At 43.1% G+C, this 22,756-nt stretch overlaps 2 protein-coding genes and 1 pseudogene across 2 annotated transcripts in view; 1 reads left to right on the top strand and 2 right to left on the bottom strand.

Moving 5' to 3' along the window:
* Window positions 1-36: 36 nt before the first annotated feature.
* On the bottom strand, window positions 37-1,641 carry LOC119482066. The gene has a single exon (XM_037759462.1). The coding sequence runs from the start codon at window positions 1,551-1,553 to the stop codon at window positions 117-119; it is 1,437 nt and encodes a 478-aa protein (XP_037615390.1). The 5' UTR covers window positions 1,554-1,641; the 3' UTR covers window positions 37-116.
* A 4,803-nt stretch (window positions 1,642-6,444) lies between these two features.
* Window positions 6,445-10,791, top strand: LOC119482078 (annotated as a pseudogene).
* Window positions 10,501-22,756, bottom strand: part of tdrd7b (tudor domain containing 7 b) — a 25,467-nt gene continuing 13,211 nt past the window's right edge. Inside the window, exons 6-20 of the mRNA XM_037759443.1 lie at window positions 21,653-21,861; window positions 20,645-21,013; window positions 20,255-20,562; window positions 19,979-20,171; window positions 19,070-19,181; window positions 18,640-18,842; window positions 18,425-18,559; window positions 16,968-17,051; window positions 16,591-16,725; window positions 15,610-15,720; window positions 15,296-15,444; window positions 14,949-15,196; window positions 14,696-14,879; window positions 14,419-14,579; window positions 10,501-12,263 (exon numbers count right to left, since the gene is read on the bottom strand). Coding sequence (XP_037615371.1) covers window positions 12,043-12,263; window positions 14,419-14,579; window positions 14,696-14,879; window positions 14,949-15,196; window positions 15,296-15,444; window positions 15,610-15,720; window positions 16,591-16,725; window positions 16,968-17,051; window positions 18,425-18,559; window positions 18,640-18,842; window positions 19,070-19,181; window positions 19,979-20,171; window positions 20,255-20,562; window positions 20,645-21,013; window positions 21,653-21,861 — 2,822 coding nt within the window. The 3' untranslated portion in view covers window positions 10,501-12,042. The remainder of the gene's footprint in view (window positions 12,264-14,418; window positions 14,580-14,695; window positions 14,880-14,948; window positions 15,197-15,295; window positions 15,445-15,609; window positions 15,721-16,590; window positions 16,726-16,967; window positions 17,052-18,424; window positions 18,560-18,639; window positions 18,843-19,069; window positions 19,182-19,978; window positions 20,172-20,254; window positions 20,563-20,644; window positions 21,014-21,652; window positions 21,862-22,756) is intronic.

Here is a 22,756-nt window from a genome sequence, read left to right as displayed (position 1 = left end):
GCAGTTGTTAAAATGCTCTCTTCCATTGCTGTGCAGGAGAGGAGTGAGTCCCTACCAAGGGTGACTCATTCCGCTCCCCCAAACAGATTGGGTCTCTCGGGATCCTGTGGTGGTGCTCAGAGGAGATCCCCACCCTGTTGCTCCTTCCCACCTGCCTCACCCGGAGAGTCAGGCCGCTGCTGCCGTGACCTTTTATTGTGTGGCTCCGGCTCCTTCATCCGAATGGGCACAGAGGCGATTCTTCTTTGTGGCTCTGATCTTGGCATGCCGCGTGTAGCTTCGACCGCCCGGACCGTCGCCACTGCCATTTGGATCACAGCCACGGGAGGGATCTGCTTGTGCTTCCTTGCTAGCAAGTTTCTGGAGGTCCACATGGCGTCTTTGATTGCGGCTAGGGTGAGCCACTGTTTGACAAAGTCAGATGCTGGTAGTTGCTTCTGTGGGCTCACCCCATACAGCACCAGCTGTGCTGTGAGGACCTCCCTTGCTGGCAAGTACGGGAATTTTAAGGAGCCGGCCATTGCCCACTGGTCCACGGCAGCGCTGCACTCCCAGAGCAGATGCCTCACCGACTCAGGCGCGCCACAACCTGGTCGGGGGCATGTTGAGTGCGCCGACATGCCCCGGGAGTGCATCACGGACCTGACTGGGAGGATCTCGTGAGCCACCATCCATGACAGGTCCCGGAGTCTGTTTGGGAGAGCAGAATGGTTTACGTTGCGCCAAACTGTTGAGGGCTCGCCGAATGCGAGCCCGCGCACTGGACTCACTGGTTCCCTCTCCTGCACAACAGAAATCAGAGAGCGGTGGTTAGTTAAAATCTGCAACTCCTCGTGCTCAAGCTTAAAATGTCTTAAAAATGTCTGAATAAAATCGTAGGCTGGGGGTAGGCTAAAAGACACGGGTACTCTAAGATCAGTGGGTAAAATCTTTAATCTCCTGAGGTAGAACCCCATCCAGAACCGTGTCATTGCTGCAGTCTTTGGGTTTCTGGATGGGGTTGTAGCAGCTTTGATGTGAATGGCTGTGTATCTGCTCCCTAAAAACAAATGGAGGTCCGGCACTCCTTTTCCTCCTTTCTCTTTCGGCTTCTTCATCACGCTTCTCCTCAGACGTTCCCACTTGGACCCCCACAGGAAATAAAACATGGCTCGTTCCAAGTCTAAAAGCACTCTTCTGGGTGGGATAAAAACAGAACTGATCAGTAAAAGCAAGGGTAAAATCACTGCTTTGATGATTAAAACCTTTCCTTCTAAAGTCAGTCCCCTAAGTCTCCAGTACCCCAGTTTTTGCCTAACTTTCCCTACCATGTCTGGCCAATTTGTTTTCCCTCCCCCCTCCCTGTCAAATTTGACTCCAAGTATCTTTTGGTCGGTCTGGGTCACAGTCAGGGGGAGTCCTGTCGTCTCAGTCGCTGTCCAAGGTCCATAAAAGTGGGCTTGGGTCTTGCTTCGGTTCAGCTTTGACCCAGAGGCCCGTCCAAACCAGTCAGTCAAGTCCAGCGTCCTGTTGACAGATAAAAGGTCAGTGCATAAAATGTTGATGTCGTCCATATATAAAATACATTTTGTTGTGAGTCCCCCACTCCCTGGTACTCCCACCCCATTGATTTGTTTGTCCCTTCTCAAGACCTGTGCCAGTGGTTCTATACAAATAACATACAGGAGGGCAGATAACGGACAACCCTGACGGACACCGCAGTTTATATTGACTGCTTTTGTCAGATGCCCGTTAACAATGAATTTGCTGGTGATGTTCCGGTACAGCAATCCCACCCATGCTATAAACCTCCCTGAAAACCCCATTTTTTGCAGTACCTGGAAAAGGTACTGGTGCGAGACCCGATCAAAGGCTTTCTCAAAATCTAAATTCAGGACTAGAAGCCGGATGTTTCTGTCTCTCGCATAACAGATGGTGTCTCGGATCAGTACGAGGCTGTCGGTGATCCTCCTCCCTGGGACGGCACAGGCTTGATCCGGGTGAATCAGCCCTGTTAAAAACAAAGACATGCGTGATGCTAAAAGTTTACTAAAAAGTTTACAGTCAATGTTTAAAAGAGTGATAGGTCTCCAATTTTTCAGGTCAGTCTTGTCTTTGTCTTTGTGAAGGAGAGTCACTATCCCTACTCTAAAACTGTCAGGAAGTCGGTCAAGTTCTTCAAAATCCATAAAAACAGCGAGCAAGTCAGGTGCTAAAATGTCCCAAAAAGTCAAATAAAATTCCAAGGGAAGCCCATCTTCTCCTGGAGACTTCCCTTTTTTAAAATTCTTTATACAATTATTTAACTCGAAGATGTTAAAATCTTGGGTTAAAAGCACACTGGTGTCTATTTTTTTTTCGATGAATTTTAAAACTTCCTCCATGGTGTTTTTTTCAACTTGCTTCTTTTCGTACAGTTCACTGTAAAACTTTTCAATTGTTAATTTAATTTCTTCTGTTGTGTCTGCTGTGCATCCATTTTCTTTTTTAAGACTTAAAATGCCCCCCCCTTTATTTACAATTTTCTTAAAAAAGTATCTTGTGCACTTCTCTCCCTCCTCTATTTCCCTCTCCTTGCTTCTTAAAATGACACCCTTGCTTTTAAATTCTGCTAAAACTGACATCTCTCTTTTAATTTCTTTTATTTCATCATTAAAATCCATCCCTTGTTGGTTTAATTTAAAATACCGCTGTAGTCGTTTCTGCAGTCCCAACATGCGTCTGTCGTCCCTATCTTTCTTCCTCTTACCTACCTGTCTAAAGAAAGTCCGGGTCCTTCCCTTCACCATTTCCCACCAGTGTGCACGTGTATCGTAAAAGTCTTGAAGGGTCTGCCACTCTTGGTACTGCTCCCTATACTGGCTAACTATCTCCCTATCATCTAAAAGGGAGCAGTTGAGTTTCCACAGACCACTTCCTGCTGTCACACCTGAAGGGAGTGAGAGGGTGCAGGAAAGCATTGCGTGATCGGAAAAGAAGACGGGTGTCAATCTAGCATCGGTTGGTGGGCAATCACGTGATAAAATGTAATCTATGCGAGAGGCTCTGGTGCCGTCACCACTGAACCAGGTGAAGCCCTCCTCTCTGGGATGCATGATTTTAAAACAGTCCAGAAGTTTAAAATCCCTGCATATATCCTGTAACAAAACGGATGTTTTGTCGACTTTAAAATCTTCTCCTGCTCCTTTCCTATCATTCCTGCTTAAAACACAGTTCAAATCTCCCCCTACAACTAAAGGTGCCCTACCTAGCATGTGGAACTGCAAGTCTTCTAAAAGGTCATACCTGTCATTTTTGTCGTTAAAACCATAAATATTTAAGACATTAAAATCCTTTCCCATAAAAGTCAAGTGTGCTAAAAGTGCCCGGCCATCTCTCACCACAGTGCTGCCCTTCACCAAGACTAGAGGGTTTTTGATTAAAATGGCCACTCCATCATTTTTGTTCTCGTTTGAGCCGCTCCATATTGATTGTTGTGGCCATAACTCCTTCCAATCTCTGTAGTGATTTAAAAATGGCAGGCCACATTCCTGTATTAAAAACACATCTGACTTAAAAGAGTTAAGAAAGGATAAAACAGTCTGGGCTCTAACTCTGGACTTCACACTTCTAACATTGATGGTTGAGAAGGTGAGGGTCATGAGTATAGTTAAAAATAACAGATAGAACATTTTAAAAGACTATTGAGGATGTTTCAGTGTTAAGAACTCTTTAAAAACAGTTAGCCAGTTCCATGTAAATGCAGCTCTTCAGTCACTTTATGGGTAAAAAGTGACAAAAGGGGTTGAGCTTCATGGTTCCTGAGCCTCTAAGCAGTCCACAGTAGAAATACAGGCTGCAGCTTGCACTTGTCTTTATTAGTATTAGTACAGTTCAGACACAAACAGCTGTTAAAGTTTACTGACAGCTGATCCAGATGTGATCAGCTGCTGCTGTCATCAGAAACGGACGTCGCTTCACGTGACGCTTCAGAGGAAACGACCGTCCCATGTCGCTTAAATCGTATTTCCTCGTTTCCTCTCTCCTCGCATGGTTTCCTTGCGTCTCTCCATGCTTCCCTGGTGGGAGGGACTAAGACGCAAGGATGAGACGCAAGTGAGGGAAACAGGGATGCAATTAAGAGCTTTGGCATGCACCCCGGGTCACGTGGCACAATCTAGTCCAATAGGAAGACAGAACTCGAGGGTCATCTTATTGACTGTCACAGAGAAAGCTGTAACTTCTGGTTTAGACTAATCTAATGTCATCTGGATTATAAATGCTTAAATAACTTTTGAATAGTATGATAAATCCTCTCTAAGGGAAGAAAGTAATGTTTGATCTGTTAAATGACGCACAGACAACAAAGCGCACTCTAGTGGAGAACGGAGTGAACTGCACCCTGCTATGTAAAAGACCCACTATGCTTTATCTTACTAGAATATACATTTCTCCTCGTATTCCTCCTAAAAAAAGGGTTGCAAATACATTATATCAGCTTTAAGTCAACAACACATAGAAATTCAAAGTATTTAAATGCTTTTATTATTATCATGAAAGCACATCCTTCATAATAATATCCAAGGGGCCTAAAAACTACTGTTACTGTTTATTGCACTACTTCACCTTGCAGTTGTTTACATTTATTTAAATTATTTTGTATTTATATTTTATATTATTGCACTAGGATGTTTGTTTCTACCTTATCTTGTATCTTGTTCTGTACCTGTTTTGTATCTTGTTGTTTGCACCTTTGTTTGTTTTACAGTGGGGACCAGGGAAACACAATTTGGTGTGCTGAATTACACTGATGGATGACAATAAAGTCTCTCTAATCTCTTATGTGATTATCCGCATACTAAATAGGACTATAAAGACATGCAAGGAATACTATTGACATACTTTCCTTTGGATGTACAGGTTTAGCTCCAGGACGTAGTCAATATTTTTTAACTTACTCACTATTTTCTTTTGACATATTATCAGAAAATAAACCAAAATGAGAAAAGCAGTTTGTGTACTGTCATCTTTATAGTGTAATGAATGTTCAGCAGGACCAAAACACGTACTGTTGTTTGTCCTTTTTTTATTTAGGCTGCTCTATTGTCAACACACAACATGACCTGTTCCACAATGGGAACACAGTCTGTATGAGTCTTCACAGCTACTAACAGACAAATAAAACATCTGCCAAACAAACCAAAGCGACAAAATACTGCGATGATGCCACATTCAAGTAGTTATATAAGATGATCACATTAAAGTAATTATATAAGATGATCACACTTAATGAGCTTCAGCGCCATCTGATGGAGAATACAACCAACGAGCCTACACCCGCTCCGTTATTGCCAACCAGAGAAATACAATAATTACATTTCTATGTTGTCAATTTGCCCATTTAATGTAACTCAAAATAGCTCTATTTTTTATTGGCTCATCGGTAACTTCTCTGAATGACAGTTAAAGGAATGACAATAAGCCACAAGCGTACGAAACTAACTTTGGGGGCTAAAAATGACGCTTCACCAATTAGCCGAACATTAACGTTACCATCAAAGTCCTTTCCCTCACCTTCAACTGTATGAACAACACAACTGCGTTTAAAATAAGCTACCATCGTTTGTTAAGCTTGATCAAGCTCACCGAGGATGAACAAAGTTGATGGTTTCGCCACTTAGGATGACTCGTCCCATAAATTCCAACAAGTTGTTGTCAAGGGGATTCCTGCTGCAGTACACAACGTATTACACAAAGGTCTTCATGAATATACCACAGAACTGATAATCGGCTAATAGAAATACAGTAAAATTAACTATGTTGAGCACAAAAAAACGGTAAAAAGTCCTTAACGAGTGACGAATAGTGCAGCGGCTTCTGCGGGGTCGGTGATCATAGGGGCACAGGGCCGTGTGCAGAGGGGCACTGGGCTGTGTGCAAACCGATAGGTGCGGACGGGGAAACCGTTTTCGACGCAACACCGGAAGTAGAAAAAAACTAGCTTGTTGGTTTTTGGCTTTATTTTTTAAATATTCTTGGTTAAAGGGACTGTTTGTAACTTTTTAAGCGTATAAATGTACTGGGTCGGGACACATGCGTGCGCTCGCATATGCGCACACTCGCATAAGCGCGTGTCGCTGAACTCACTGCTCCTCTGCCTGCTTGCCTTCACTCACACCGTGCAAGTTCTCGCTGTCTCGCTCCACCTCTGGACGTGAACGCGCGCTCACTCCACACTGCAGAAGAGTTAGTTTAACTCTGAGAATATCTAGTGAATGTACAGTGGACGTTTGTGCAGAAATAAATGCTGCAGCTCCTCCAGACCAACAGAGGTTTTCTGTGTCTTATGAAGTGACGGAGCTCCGCAGCGAGAAACGTTATCGTCACTGAGCGGGTGCCGGTGTCTTCCCTGCTCACTCCGGCTGCGGTCGGGAGGCGATAACGTTACTCGCTGCGGAGCCCTGCTGCTTCAGCTCCGACCAAAACTCCTTTGATCCTCTTGCAACCTTTCCTTTTGCATCCCATGAAGCATTTCTGAAAATATATATACAGTAACTAACACATGCAGATTTTTTGGGGGGAGTGAATGTTGTCATTGGTTACACAGTGTAGGCCTATGCCTATCCACAGCGTGTCCAAGGCAGGAGAAAGGACGCCCTCTACAACTTCTGTCGAATCAGCCGCAACAGATGGGTAAGTGTAGATGTACGGTTCTCACAGTACATGTGCAGTTTGTGAGTGTGACTGACAATCCAACTTTTTTGGAGAAGCAGCCGTCTTGCGCATAGCCCCAATGTAGTCTTGAGTTGACCTACCATAAAAAGATACAGTATAACCAAGGAAAAACATACTGATCAGCCATAACATTAAGACCACTGACAGGTGAAGTGAATAACATTGACTATCTCGTTACCATGGCACCTGGCAGTAGGTGGGATTTATTAGGCAGCAAGTAAACATTTTGAACTTTGAACTTTGTGTTGGAAGCAGAAAAAATGGGCCAGCGTAAGGATGTGAGCGACTTTGACAGTAGCCAAATTGTGATGGCTAGACGACTGGGTCAGAGCATCTCCAGAACTGCAGCTCTTGTGGGATGTTCCCGGTCTGCAGTGGTCAGGACCTACCAAAAATTGTCTGAGGAAGGAAACCGGTGAACCGGCGACAGGGTAAGACCTGAGGCTCATTGATGCACGTGGGGAGCGAAGGCTGGCCCGTGTTGTCCCATCCAATAGAAGAGCTACCGCAGCTCAAATTGCTAAAAAAGTTAATGCTGGTTCTGATAGAAAGGTGTCAGAACACACAGTGCATCGCAGTTTGTTGCGTATGGGGCTGCGTGGCCGCAAACCGGTCACGGTGCCCACGCTGACCCGTGTCCACCGCCCATAAGCGCCAACAATGGACACGTGAGCATCAGAACTGGACCACGGAGCAATGAAGAAGGTGGCCCGGTCTGATGAATCACGTTTTCTTTTACATCATGTGGACGGCAACGTCTTCGAGGTGTTGACTCGGCCTCCAAATTCTCCAGATCTCAATCAAATCGAGCATTTGTGGGATGTGCCGGACAAACAAGTCCGATCCACGGAGGCCCCACCTCGCAACCTACAGGACTTAAAGGATCTGCTACTGACAGCTTGGTGCCAGATACCACAGCAGACCTTCAGAGGTCTAGTGGAGTCCATGGCTCGACGGGTCAGGGCTGTTTTGGTGGCAAAAGGGGACCTACTCAATATCAGGCAGGTGGTCATAATGTTACGGCTGATCGGTGTATGTTAAGTGGGTCTTTCTGGTCAGTAGCAATACCAACTCTGCTGATATGCATTGAGTGGTTTTCACTGTAAGCGTGTGCATTTGCCCTTTTGCTATTCATTGTTTGATTCTTCCTTGTAGCAGCAAAGATGCTTCCCCATCGGGATCAGTCTCAGAAGCACCCAAGAAAGCATCAAAGAAGTCCAAGAAAACCACTGAGAACAAGACCAAAGTCTACAACTCTGTGCTCAACAGTGTTTTTGGGGCGGTAAGTAGCTGACACCCACATATTGTGATTTAAATCTGTACAGTTGAACTGGATGTGACCATCTTCTTCTTGTCTGTTATGGTACCTGACTGCTGCTATGGCCATGTGACCTTTGACCTATAGTGCATGCTTTTTATTTTCAACACCAATTTCCCTATTCCTGCCATATTTAGACACAATTTGATTCAATAAAATGTGTGTTTGCCCTAATTTCGTTTAACAGCTGAAAATGAAGCTTTTCCTCACTGACAATTTAAGGCACATTCATCTTTTAACAATGGGCTTGGGGATTACTTACATATCTATAATTTATATGATTAAGGCACAGATCTCCACGATACGGTGGATGCTCATTACCAGTTAAAGGCGCCGTATGTCTGACGTTAAAACATCAGAGTCGGAAGTGAGGTGGACGTCAGGTAGTGTGCTTACGGTTTTGTTCCTGATCTTTCTCGAGCTGCTGTCATTAAGCCTGGTGCGCCTGCAGCATTAGTGGCTCATTTGTTGAGGCTTACTGCCACACTTCATGAGGGTTATCCAAATGAGGAGCGCAGCCAAACACTTGGTTGATTCAACGTGAAAATATTTACCTTTTCCATTGTACATATGCATATATGGAAACTGATTTATAAACATGGTCATACATGAGAATTGTCCTCTATGTCTTCTGTTATTTTTTATAATGTTTTATATGCATGCTTATGAATTACAACATGTGTTTTATTACTGTTTTTGCAGGAGAGAAAATTAGCTCAGGCTGAGTTGGACGGTAAGTGACAGGGCTCAGTGTCCACATTACAGTAGATTACAGTAATAATTACAAGTTCTATCTTAAGTGATATAAGAAAGCCTAAGCCTCTGTGACCCCTGACCTTTCTTACAGAGTTGCAAGAGGCCTTCAAAGAGTTTGACTACGATCAAGATGGACCATGGGATACATGCCAACGGAAATGGAGCTGCTAGATAGTACAACAGATAAAGATGAGAAGTGAGCTGAAAAGAAACCCTTTACGACATATATAGAATACAAGCACACAGTGGCCATAATATATTCACCTCTTCTACGGGCGGGTTGATGGATTTTGAAGACTTCATCGAACTGATGGGACCCAGGATGATGGGAGAGACTGCTCACATGCTGGGACTCAAAGAGCTGCAGTCGGCCTTTGTGCAGGTCAGCGACCCGAAATAAAACAATCCACATAAAATCACGGCAAAAGGAAAGATAGGATCAGTTTTATTAAAATGAGCTGATATGAGAACTTTAGTCAGGTTGTATTTCCACTGAAATTCCCAAAGTAAAACTACCTTTTCTTCCAGTCATCGACCCACTATTCATCACTTTCTCTGTTTTTAAAGTTTGACCTCGACGGAGACGGAAAGATCAACCAGGATGAGATGAAGGAGGCGATCAAGTCGATGCTGGGGAAGAAGCTGAAGAAAGGAGAACTAGAAGGGATCTTAAAGGAGCTGGACATTAACGCAGATGGAAGCATCGACTTTGAAGGTGAGAATAAGAAGTTCAGGCGCAATTATACGTTTGACTCGTTGACCAGAAGCGTGTGTTTCAAAATGTCGGTCTTAATCGTATATGACATTTTATACAATGTGTATTATCTTCTCTCTCCTCCTCTTCAGAGTTTGTGATGATGCTCTCCATTCGCTAGCTGCTGAAAACACCAACAAGGACAGGATACTTCTGAATCAATCCATAGATAGTAAACACTAGTACGACCCAATGTTGACAATAGTAATTGTAATGTGGGTATAGACATCTTCAACACTGGTTCTCAACCTGGGCGTCCCAACCCCCACTAGGGTTCGCCAAAGCTTCATGGGGGGTACACTGAATTTGTCAAAAAAGAAACCAAAAAGAAACCAAAAAGTATGAAGGATTGTTAAAAAAAGGGATACACAATGCAGAGAATTGTTTTAAAAAGTCCCTAAAAATAACAGGAAACTCATCTCTGATGCAATATTCACAGGAAATAATCAAATCATATAATTAAATAATCAAAATTCATCCAAATCGCTCGTTTTACACAAACTTCCTGCGGTTATTGCGTCGACTATTTTGGTTAATTTTATGGTTTATCAGTTGTTCTGCGCCGTTATTGTTACGCATTGAATATAATATGAAATATCCATAAAATAGGTCACTTAGTCAGGGGTCGTCAGTTTACTCAATGATAGAAAAGGGGTCCCTTAAGGAAAAAGGTTGGGAACCACTGATCTACAACACAATGTGTGCCTAACTGTTACAATTGTTTGAATGATGAATTGTTAAAGGAGTGGGTTTTGATGCTGTATGACTCTTGTATGGCATCAAATATGGTGCATCCTGTCAACAGAGTTATTTTTTGTGGATACCTGAACGTTTTGCAGTGATATAACATGTAAATAAGACTGAGATATTTTACTACTTTAATAAAGAATTCAAAACTGTGTGTTTTTAAAAACGTGCCTTTCAATTAAACAACATGACACGATTTGTAATATGCAATATAAGTAATGGAATGATCACATTTAAACCTCTCAAACAGACTTTATTCCAAAAACAAGTCTATTATTATACCTCCAGGTCATTGTCAAACAACAAAATGATAATTATAATCTTCTAGAGAATATAAGTTAAATATAAATTAAATTAATGTCACTTGTCCATTGTTAACAACAATGCAGCTTTGAGCTTTGTCAGGTCTACTGTCTCCATGTGCACATCCAAAACCATGGTGCAGGTGTATCAGAAAAAAAAAGAAGTCACATTTCAGAATAAAATCCCACATCGGTGGCACTGGAACCAATCAAAAGCAGAACTTATCTCCTATTTGAAAATTTAAAAACACTACCGGTCACTTTATCTGCTTATTATTATTATAACATCAAAGTATATGTGCACAATTAAGAAAGATCTGCAGCATGCAGCACATGTGATCTGGTGAAAATTAAAGTCTCGTTGTCAGACTGGAAACAGAATAATAAAGGAGAGATGCTCAACTCGGTGTTTCACAGGAGGAGAAGAGATGGACAAGGCGCTGCCGTCACAGGAGGCAGGAGTCTGAGGAACTGTCTGTGTCTCAATTTATTCTTTCAATTCAATAGAAAATCCCAAGTATAGGCTCTTCTACTGTACATGCAGTGCCAGGATGTACCACATATCTCACATTAAGTATATCCCTCCTCACCAAACCGTATTTACTTCTGTTTCTGTGTCTTGCTTATGATAAAAAAGGGGGCAACTGCAAAAACAAAAACTGTTTATTTAAGCGTATATAAAAAGTGTAAACTACCTACTGGTCTCTCTACATTAAATCCGTCTCCCGTGAGTCACTGACTTGTCTATTTCCTCTCCTCTTGCGGGGAATGTTTGCTCTAACTTTTGGAAACTTTATTACGATCAGAAATGCCATCCAAAAAAAAGCAGATTTTGTAAACAAATGTATATTAAGTCTTCCGAGCATGTGAGAAGAGTTCATTTAAACATTTTGTGCACTTTGCATGGTGCTCACATTGGCAGGGGTTGAGGGTATTCGGGCATCCCAAAGGATGACACGCAGTATAACTGGGTGCACTCGCGGTACTGTAGCGTTAAGAATGCTGCTTTGGATTAAAGCCCATACCGAATGGTAGAAGAATGCGTGTTGTATCACTTCCACAGCTTTGAGAGGACATTATGGATAGATTCAGCAGTTTGTTACTGTATGCTGAAGGTATGTTTTGAGTATTTGGACCAACATCATGCATGGGTATCCAATGGTCACACTGCAGTCACTCAAAATCACATCACAACCTCCTTTGATGTAACAGCCTAAACAACACAACAAGCAAGTGGCTACAACACCTCTTGTCTTTCTGTTAACGCCAGTCTCTACAGGCTAGCAAACCTCTCAATTTCCCTTCTTCTTGTAACCTTCATTTTTCATTCCTTTCTTCTTTCAGTCCCCCTACATCGTAGATAGATAAAGATGGATAAGCTTCTTCTATTTTGTCTATCCACAACTCAGTGTCTCCATTGAGCAACAGGACAACTGCTAGGCTAGTAAGACTTGTCACCGGTCTCCTGTTGTCTACAGCTCGTTGGTCAGCTCTTCAGCAAATTCAGCCATGATGTCATGCACCCAGATGTCCTTTTCTTCCTGTGAAGTGTCGACCAGGAAGACCGTCAACTTCCTGTCCCACGGGTTAGTGGCTTCCTGCACGGCCTCCAGCTGGGCCACGAGTGGTTTCTTCTCCACGTGGTTCCTGAAAATGATGGAAACTTCCTCCGACCACTGCCTCGGCTTCAATCCTGCCGGGGAGACGAGTATGAAGTTTAAGCTCAGCTCAGTAACAGGAAATAGAAGAGTGGGTAGTTTTCTAATTTAATTGTTGAAGCACATGTGGGATTCTTCTAAATGAATCAAAACAGTGTTATGTTTAGTGAGTTTCATACTATTGCTTGAATTTGAGCTAAAATAAGGACTGCAATGATTGATTATTATCTCTCCTGGTAGGTATTAGAGCTTTCTCATTTTACAGCTAAACCGTTCACTACAAGATGATTCTGAAAACATTTGAGGAGAGAAATAGGCAATAACGTAACATTATATTGATTCATATTTAATCAGCGCTGCCTAGTTTGACTATTTGGTCGGAGTTCGCGAGTGATTGACAGCCATAGACAGCAGATGGACAGCAGACCTCAGGTCAGGTCTTACTGCTTGTTTTCCTCCAGTCTGTGAAATCTTGCAGATGCCGTTAGGAGCACCGGAGGACACAGAGGCACATGATTTTTTTCAGGTTACCTGTTTCATATACTACTGTCACGATGTAGCGAGGGGTTGTATGAGGTACTTATCCATAGTCAGTCAAGACGTCTTTTAGTCACCTAAAAGAAAGGCTCACCTAAAAAATCAATATCTGTTTAAGTGTACGCTATATTTAGAATATTTTCACCGCTTTACCTCGCTGTCTGACAGCCCTTTCTGACGGGGAACTGAACTGAAAGTGAAAGTTATCTATGCTCTCTTCAAAGCCACCAGACTCCGTTGACAAAAAAAGTAGAGATAAGTTTCTCTTTCAGTTCAGTTTCCCGTCGGTTTAGACTGATATGGATTTTTTCAGGTGAGCTTTTCTTATAGGTGTCTAAAATAAATGTTTCTGCTGTCCCCGTCCACAGCACTGTATTGCTTTGCTCCCATGCCGGTAACTCCTGTCTGCTTCTCCAAACTGGGACCAAGCTGCCGACCGCTATCTACTGTAGGTAATACACCTACTATGGATAAGTACCTCTTCAAAACCCCCAAACTATCCCTTTAAGTAACCATAGCAATATAATAATGTAAAATACAAGTTCTACATTCAAAATGAACTTAACAAATAGTAGATAAGTTTTAACAGCAACATTTTTAAGTATCAAAATAAATGTCCCATTATGCATAAAAACAGTGGTACATTATATTAGGTTGAGGTGGAGCTAATTGTAAATATACAATATTTGCCTCTGATATGTAGTAAAGTAAAAATATAAAGTAACAGCAAATGGAAATACTAAACGTAGAAGTCAGAGTAGGTTAAAACAATACTTATGTACCTAACTTAAAGGGACTGTTTGTAAAAATCAGAAATTGCTTGTTAAGAGCGACACCTGTGGCCGTTTAGTCAACGAAAGTCAGCGTCCTGTTGCTCGTGCTTGCGCTCGCTCTACATAGACATTAACGAGCAACAGTGAGGCGACACACGTCAGCTAAAAGCACAATATCACTCTATATTTCACCTGCTCGGCAGTAATGTTATCTGACCAGACGAAGGTCTCTCCATGAATCAATGCTGATCCTAGTGTTGGCTTTTCCTGCCTCAGCCTCCCGACCGCGGCCGGAGGAAACAGGGGAGGCACCGGAGTCATTTCACAAGACACGGGAAACCTCTGTTGGTCTGGAGGAGCTGCAGCATTTATTTCTGCACAAACTTCCACTGCACATTCACTAGATATTCTCAGAGCTAAACTAACTCTTTTGCAGTGTGTAGTGTGCGCGCATGCACGTGAGAGCGGAGCGAAAGAACGAGAACGAGCGTGGTGTGAGTGAAGGCAAGCAGGCAGAGGATCAGAGGAGCAAAGTACAGTAGAGACTCCAGCCCTACACGGGGAAGGCCAAAGCTATGGTCTCCCCCGCGTCCTGCGACCGCGGCCAACACTGTTTTGCAAGATGGGCTTCACTAGATAGAACTTTGTGGTTTTGGTGCTTCCGTGTAGTTTGTGTTGGAGTCTGAGTTTGAACAGCGTAGCCACACGAGCGCGCATGGGACACCGAACCGCAATGATTTATACGTGTAAGAAGTTACAAACAGTCCCTTTAAGTAAATGTACCTAGTAACATTCCACCACTGGAGTCTGGACATGACCTTAGTAACGGCCATCAGACTCTGTCATGGTGAAGCTCTGTATGGATGTCCTCTCTACTCACCAGCCAGCTGAGCAGTGATTCCCTGGAACGGCAGCTGTCTGAACTCTTTGATCAGAGGTCTGAGCTGTGTGCAGCTGACCAGCTCGTGTTTACCGTAGTCCAACTCGTACACGGACACCAACCCATTGGTCAGAACTCCCTTGACTAACACACGATGCCAGCTGAGAGAAGAGACGGAGGAAGAGTGGATATATTTTAGTCAAATCACAGCTGCTTCCATCTGGCTTGTTATTGAATATCCGCTACAGGCAGAAGGCACCACAAATACTTAACTCACCTGTTCTCCACTTTAGCAGCGTATATATGATTCTTCTCTATGTTGAGTGGTTTCTCCTCAGTTTTATTGTAGTAGAGAATCATCTCTCCCATCAACACCACCAGCTTGTACATATCTCTCCAGGGCTGCAGCACAAAGTGGCCCGGATGGCACGCCACTGATACATAAACGTCTATGTTGTTTCCTGAGAAAAAAAAAGACGTGAACACATGATTTTCTAGGCTACAGTAAGGCCAGAAACTATCTTTATTACCTGCTGCTGGCAGCTCTAATAATGGTGGCAGCTGGAGAGAGGATGAGGGGGGTGATGGTCTCTCTGGTGGGCTGGTGGTGGTGGTGGTGGTGGTCGGGTTGCCTGCCCCAACACCTCCTCTGGGTCCTGACAGAGCCCTCCTGGGATGAGTCTTGGCTGGGACAGAAGTTGACGTTGGACTCCCATTAGTGTAGTCACCGGTGCTGGGAGTCTTGGAGGATAAAGTGGCTGTGGACATCTTGGAAGGGCTGCGAAATTAAATCAACAAACAAGAAATTTAGTAATGCATAAGGTTTAATTGAACATTAGCTAGATAGTGAGGGGGACAATACGGGCAAATATAAAACCTGTGGCTCGTCAGGAAAACATCTGGTTGCTGTTTGAACAGGTCAGACTGGGCCATCTGGTGGTTGAGGCTGCGGGCGGGGTCGTGGAAGTTCTTGTCAGTGAAAAGGTGGACGTAGATGCAGCGCTTGGTTTCATCTACCTTGGCGACCTTTGGGGGGAATGCCAAGGTGAGTGTGGAGGTGCGTGAGGACAGAGGGACTGAACCAATGAAGGCACAAATTTGAATAATTTCTAAAACAAATCATCGCCTTCCATTTCATGACAACTAGCATGACTGAGGGAAAATGTTAAGGAAGGACGGGCAGCGATTTACCTTCATGCTACATTCTGTGGTGTTGAGCACTTTCTCTCGAAGCCACTGGACAGCGTCTGGAGTCCAGGATCCGACACTGACAGCCAGGTCTGCTAGACAGCACTTCACTGCCTAAACACAAGTAATTTTCTTGGATAATCTGTAGAACTGTATGAGGACGCTGCCCTCTCTACAACAGTACATAACACAAATCTCCTTTGAGCATATTATCATACTTGCCAACCCTCCTGAATTTCCCGGGAGACTCACGTTTTTCATTGCCCTCTTCCGGTTTCTTCCCAGGGTCATACTTCTCCCGTTTTTCACAAATTTTTTCCTTTTCATTATCTCAACCTGTTTCTAGCACAGTACGGAGTGTACAAGCCCTACTCTTTCCACTCGGACGACAATAGAGCTACACCAAATGTTATTTCCAGGTGGAAGAGAGCTGCCAGTGACCATAGATATATATGCTCGTGACCGACACAACGCAGTTTGAGCTGCGCTCGCCACACATCCGTGCAGCACCTCATAGTTGGGCTTTGCTAGACACAGCGAAAAGCTCTTGTAGAGCTGTGAAAGCCGTTCGAAATTTAGAGCGCAGTGGTGGCGCTGTCGCGTTTTTGTCCGAAAGGGCCTTCAGCGAGTCAGAGATGGAGAGATAAACTAAGAACTAAGAGAAAGAAATATTGAACCAGGGGGCAAAAAATTAATGAATGAAAAGTTCGTGCCAGAGAGGCGAATTATTCAGTTTTCTTTCCTGAGAATTAAAAGTAAAATTAAAAGTAGGCCTATTTAACATAAAAATGCTGCTGCAGTTTACTTATTATTTTGTTATTTTCATTTCTTTAAAAGTCACCAGAAAGCAGGAAACAAAGTCTCTGAAACTCAAATATTTATATGTATTTGAAATCCTCCCTATTTTTGAGATTTCAAGGTTGGCAGGTATGATCATAACATTGCTCTGAACTGTTTCACACTCTGTGCTTCGTAAACGCTGACCTGTGGGGGGATGGCCATGAGGTCCCGGAGGAACGGCGGCGGGATCTCTCTGAGCTCTATCACTTCTACAGAAGCTTGAACGCCAACATCAATGAACAGGATGTCCAGCACTCTGCTGCCGTGCAAGTTGGTGATCTAAAGACAGAAACATAGACGAAGAAACCTCAATACTTTTTAACAGTTAAAATAACAAAATATCCAGGGAACAGTGCAGTATTTGGGTTGGGATTTATTTTTGATCTCTCCTCTCAGGGTAACTAACACCTGCCTCTAATGTGCAACTGTGACTTTATTCCTTTTTGTCAGGCCAACATCAAACATATGTGGATTTGTTGAACAATTAGCCGTCTGTGCCGCAGCGATCAGTGCCATCTTACCTCTACGCGGGACCATTTGCTTTTGTAGCGAGCCAGACATCCTTTCCCACAGAAGGGTCTGGATACCAGGAACTCTGATGTTACCTGCAACAGAAATATATTTCATCAAGAAAATCATTAACCATCAGATTAATGTTAAAGGTCCCATATTATAAAAAAGTGAGATTTTCATGTTTTTATATTATAAAGCAGGTTTAAGTGCTATATAAATATTGTGAAAGTATCGAAACGCTCAATCCACAGGCAAATATACACAGCCCGTATTCAGAAACTCTGCATTTGAAACAAGCTGTCAGGATTTCTGTCCATTTGTGATGTCACAAATATACAATATTTAGACCCTTTACACAGATTCAAAGGTAAACATTCTAAAAGTGTCCCAGTTTTTCATTACAGTATGTAAACATGTTCTAGTAGAAACACAAAATACAAGTAGGATCCTGAAAATGAGCATGATATGGGACCTTTAAATCTGACTATGCTTCCTCTGAATTGGTCAGGAGTATATGTGTAACTGCTGCAAATAAAAATGATACTGTAAAAGCTCAAACAAACATTTCACAGGTCCAGCCAGTCTGCTGCAGGTGCACACTGCAAAAACATCAAAGATTAGGACTTTAGATCTGTGGTTACTTGAAATGGAGAGGGGTTGTTGGTGTTTAAAGAAACTTAAATAGCATAAATTAGAATTATGAATGGTTCATTTAATCCTAGAGGAGATATGTTCTTACTTCTACATTTACTCCAACAGTTGATTGATGACACCAACACGAGCAGAGGGAAATATGGATTACCAAACTGGATATTAAATTGTGAAAGTAATTCTCTGAACTTCCTTCTGACTAGAAAAACCAAACCAAACCATCCAGTTTGTTACAGGTCATGGAAATCCTTTGTATGAAGTGTGTAATGAAAATGACTTGACGTGTAAAGATCTTATTACTCCCCTGCAGGCTTGATAATACACACTCTGGATTTACAGGAAGTCTCTAGCCTTGGTGGTGAAACACAATACCAAGACTCCCACTGACATAAAGCATTACTGAGCTGCAACTGTTTAAAGCTTTAAAGGACAGCAGTGGCACACCTAGAAAAAGCATCAGCTCCACTGTGCTGCTAACGGATTAAGTGGCTTGGCAAAGATTATCAACCTAATCTCAATCTGTCCACGACGCTGCTTGAAAGAAGCACACAGCACAAATACATTCACAAAAGGCTTTTAAGATGTGCTAATTCATCTTAACAGACACATAAGCACAAGGGAGGTATATATTTGTATCCTCTCATTTCCGGTCAGGAGGAGTGTGCAACACGTCAATACCACTAGATACCGCCAAATCCTACACACTATACCCTATTTTGTTCAACGATGGAACTCTATGGCACATTTGCACCACCAACTGAATAAACATATTTACAGTTTCAAAAGTCATTGAGACATTAAAATGTAGCTTAACCTGTGAGTGGAAGTAGGTCTCTATATTCTCCAGTATCTCATTCAGCTTGGCGAGGCCTCTGGAGGGCAGCTGACAGTAGATGGTCCCATCCGAGCAGACGCTTCTGACGGTCACATTCATGTAAGCGCTGTTAACCTGAGGATGATAAGAGTTTAGTGTGCTGTACACACACACACACTGACCCACCCACGTACATACAAAAAACTCTCCCGTACCTGTGACGGGCTGGTTAGCGTCTTGTCCTGCAGGGCTTTCATGCAGGCGGCGTTGATGTTGACGTCGTCGTCCTGCGACGTGTCGTACAGGACGACAAGAGGGGTCTGCCCTCTCTCTAGGATCTCAGCCAATAGGATCTTTCCACTTGCCATTGTTTCAAATTTTTTCAGCACGGCAGGCTCCTGACAGAACGGCTCTAGGCCTGGATGGACACGCACGCACGCACGCACGCACGCACGCACGCACGCACGCACGCACACACACACACACACACACACACACACACACACACACACACACACACACACACACACACACACACACACACACACACACACAGTTAGATCAATTTTAACTAGAGGCCAGTAAAGGATGGAGTTGGGGAAAATAGGAGGGTGAAACAAGAAGGATTTTCCATTTCATGCTCACCTGCCAGTTTACATTTGGTCGCCTGGAAAGGCAGTTGGAAAAACTTTTCATGCAGCTCAAACACTTTGGTTTTGCTGATCACCTCGGAGAAGCCATGATCCACGTAGTGCACCTACAGAGCCAAAGGCAAAGACCACAGGGATAATTGATATTTCCTCACATCTTAAGGTCACCACAGTCCAACTGCTAAACTTTCCCATATCTTAAATCATCCTCTGCCTTACAGGACACATTTGATACTCTTGAGTTTCGAAAGATTTAGACACTTTTTTTTAAATGTATCTGTCTTGGATCCATCACTTGGCTTTCAATGTCCTTTTAGTCTTTATTGCCTTTTATACATACACAAATAAAACACAAATATAACAACGAAACTTACAACTGCAAAGAGGAGGAGGCAGTTTACAACTAATGATACAGTATACAGTACTATTTATACAATACTTTACATTATTGTCAATGAAATTATACAGTGCCTATGTCTTTATTTCTATACCTAATCCATTTTTTCAACTTTATAGTTAAACTCATCTTCTTTCACTCTTAGAGAATAGAGTTTTTCCATCACAAATAAACTGGGAAAAAAAAGTTCGGAAACTTGTGTTTGGTCGATTATTTCTCTGTTGTTCCAATGCTAATTGACATTGTATTTTACATCGTTGGAAAGCCTGTTTATTTACCTTCACAATGATGTCCAACTTGTACGGATCATGCATTTGTGGGATGAGCAGCACAGATGATTATGTGGGTAGCGCCCAAGAAAAATTTGCCAAAATGCTTTTTTTTTTTTTTTTTTACTTTTTTATACCTAATTACTTAATTCACTCTATCTCAAAATGGCTCTATTTTTGGACAACTCCAGAAGATCTTTGCGACTAGTGTTCCTAGTTTATTTTCTTCACTTCTCACCTTGACCTTGTCAGCTGTGACCTCGCACACTTGCGCCCTCAGAATCTCCTCCTCCTCCTCGGCCCTGACGGCAACAAGTTGGCCAGAGGATGGAGATGACAAAGGAGTTGGACTGCTTTTGTCCAGGCCGTAAAACTCCCTCATTTCATCTTCCATGGACTCCTGAGCCTGGGAGTAACCTTCACCAATGTACCTGAGAGAGGAGGAGGAGAGACGGAGACAGTGAGCGATGTCAAGTCTTTACGGTGTATCCGCACATACAGCTCTCCTACCTACCTGAGTATAACTCCATTGGTGTTGGTGGCCTCCACCACCAGCACAGAGGGGTACTCCTCTTTGGGGATCTGCAGAGCAGGCACCGCATGGTTACTGAGCCTCCTCCCCAGCTCCTGCCTCACCCTCAGCTCCTCCTCGCTGGCCGAGGAGTTCCTCCTGTTACAGTTCTCATCCTCTCCTACTCCACCTCCACTGCTACTCCCCCTGTACAAGATGGCCCTCTTGGGGTTGTCAGGCATCGGGTAGTCAATGGTGCAGATGTCGGAGAGGAGGTGAAGGTTCTCCAGGACATGTCCGGGCAGTTTGAACTAGTAATAAATCAAATTAAATATATAAATGTATAAAAAAATGTGCTCCTGAATTTGGTAATTGTTTCAAAATGTTACTGACTTTGTAGGTGTCCTGGAAGAGCTTGGGCAGCGCGTGGGCCCACAGGCCGTTGGAGTACTTCACCAGCAGCTCCTCCAGTTTCAGCTTCAGGTCGGGGCTGAGGGTGGCGGGGGAGGAGGGGGGGCTGGGGGATGAGGAGGACAACGGCGGAGTCTGAGGAGAGCAAGAACCAGAGCGGGCCAGATGGGTGCTGGGGGGTCTCTGCTGGGCGGGCGACTGCACGGGTTTGTCTGTGGGGGTGTTTGAAAGTGGGACAGGGGCAGAGGTGGAGTTTGGGTTAAGGACTGGTGGAGGGGAGGATGTGGTGGTCTGTTCCTTGGCAGGGTAGAGTAGCAGCTCTGATGGGTTGCTGCTGCAGGTTTTCTCTACCTAGGAGAAGAAATGGAAAGGACTTATTATAAAACCATTTTGTAGGCAATACAGACTGAACATGACTATACATTCATGCACTAAGCATTGTTGCTTACAATACACTTTAGGATTGGTATTAATTTGCTGTTGACAAGAGTGAGCACCCCTGAAATTTACCTCCGCCAAGTGCCGAAATGTATCTTTGGTGAATTAGTAGTTTCTTTCTCTTGTCCTCAGATTTGTGACTTGTGGTGTATTAACAAAATGGACTTGACTTGTCTCAATGTAGATGATAAATTACAATGATATAAGATTACTTTAAAGGTGCTAAATTCATTAATATATGAAGCATTAATATAGCAGCAAACAACTATTTTATGGATGCACTGATACCGATACCAGTATCGGGTATCGGGTCCGATACTGTGCTCATGTACTCGTACTCGCAAAACGGCTCCGATACAACAACACCGACACCACTTTAGCTAATTCTGTACATTGCCAGAAAAAAAATGTGCATATAGATGTCATGCTGCCTTTCATTAGGACCAGTGTCATCATTTTATCACGAGAGTAAATATTTGTGATAATCATTTGGAAACTTCTTAAAATAGTAAAGTACAACAAATAACTAGAGTAACATAAGGGGGTACATACAGTGCATATGTGCGTCCAGGTCTCCAGGTCTTTGATGGCCTCAGTGGGCATGTCCTGTTTATAAAGCTCCCTGTAGATCTGAGGCAGCTTCGACACCCAGAACCCGTTGCTGTACTTCCCCAGGATCTCCCTGATGCGACCCTGGACCTGCTGAGGGTTGTAGGGCTTTCCTTTCCCCGAGCCGAGGCTCTCGTTCAGATTCAAGGGTGCTGGAAAAAAACAGAAGAAAAGAGAAGATTACACACACGCATGCAAACAATTACTGCTTTGATCCTCTGCTGACACTTGCATGGCATGCTTTTCCCCAAAATGAAGGCACTTGAGTGTTGAAAGAGATGGATGATTTGATCAAAAAGAAGAACGATAACGAGGCATCTTCACAAACCAAAGTCGTGCTTCCTTTTGCCCCTGGATTTGTCTTTTGATTTTTGTCTTTTTTTTATGGACTGGTGGACTAGTGTTTTGGTTCAAATGAGCTAGATAAGAAGACAAGGAAAAAACAGAAAGAAACTGACTCACTAACCTCCAGGCTTCTTTTCCTTTAAAAGTCCCATATTGTAAAAAGTGAGATTTTCATGTCTTTTATATCATAAAGCAGGTTAAAGTGATATATAAATACTGTGAAAGTATCAAAACACTCAATCCATGGAGAAATACACACAGCTCGTATTCAAAAACTGTTCGTTTGAAACAAGCCATTAGGATTTCTGTCCATTTGTGATGTCACAAATCTACAATATTTAGACCATTTCACAGTTTTAAACGTAAACATTCTAAATGTGTCCCAGTTTATATCCCGTTGCAGTGTATGGGAATGACATCAGCTGACAGGATGTAAACATGGACCCATGCTGTTTCCTAGCAACGCAATTCCGTTGCCACTCCGTTGAAATGCGCTAAAACGGAGCATTTCAGACAGAGCGTGAATACAGGTATATTCAGGCAGACAGTATGAGAAAAATAATGTGTTTTTTGAACAATAAAGCATGTAAACATGTTTTAGTAGAAACACAAAATACAAGTATGAACCTGAAAATGAGCACGATATGGGACCTTTAATACAACTTTAAATGCAAAAGTTGTCAGACTGTCAAAAATTCCATT

Source organism: Sebastes umbrosus, chromosome 22 (genome assembly GCF_015220745.1).
Source record: "Sebastes umbrosus isolate fSebUmb1 chromosome 22, fSebUmb1.pri, whole genome shotgun sequence".
In the NCBI taxonomy this organism is placed as follows: domain Eukaryota; kingdom Metazoa; phylum Chordata; class Actinopteri; order Perciformes; family Sebastidae; genus Sebastes; species Sebastes umbrosus.
Note: the sequence above shows the minus strand (reverse complement) of the source record. Positions and strands in the feature narration are given on the sequence as shown.

Bases quoted from the DNA above. Each gene is read 5' to 3' on its own strand.
- LOC119482066 (XM_037759462.1), bottom strand. From the start codon at position 1,553: ATGGACGACATCAACATTTTATGCACTGACCTTTTATCTGTCAACAGG.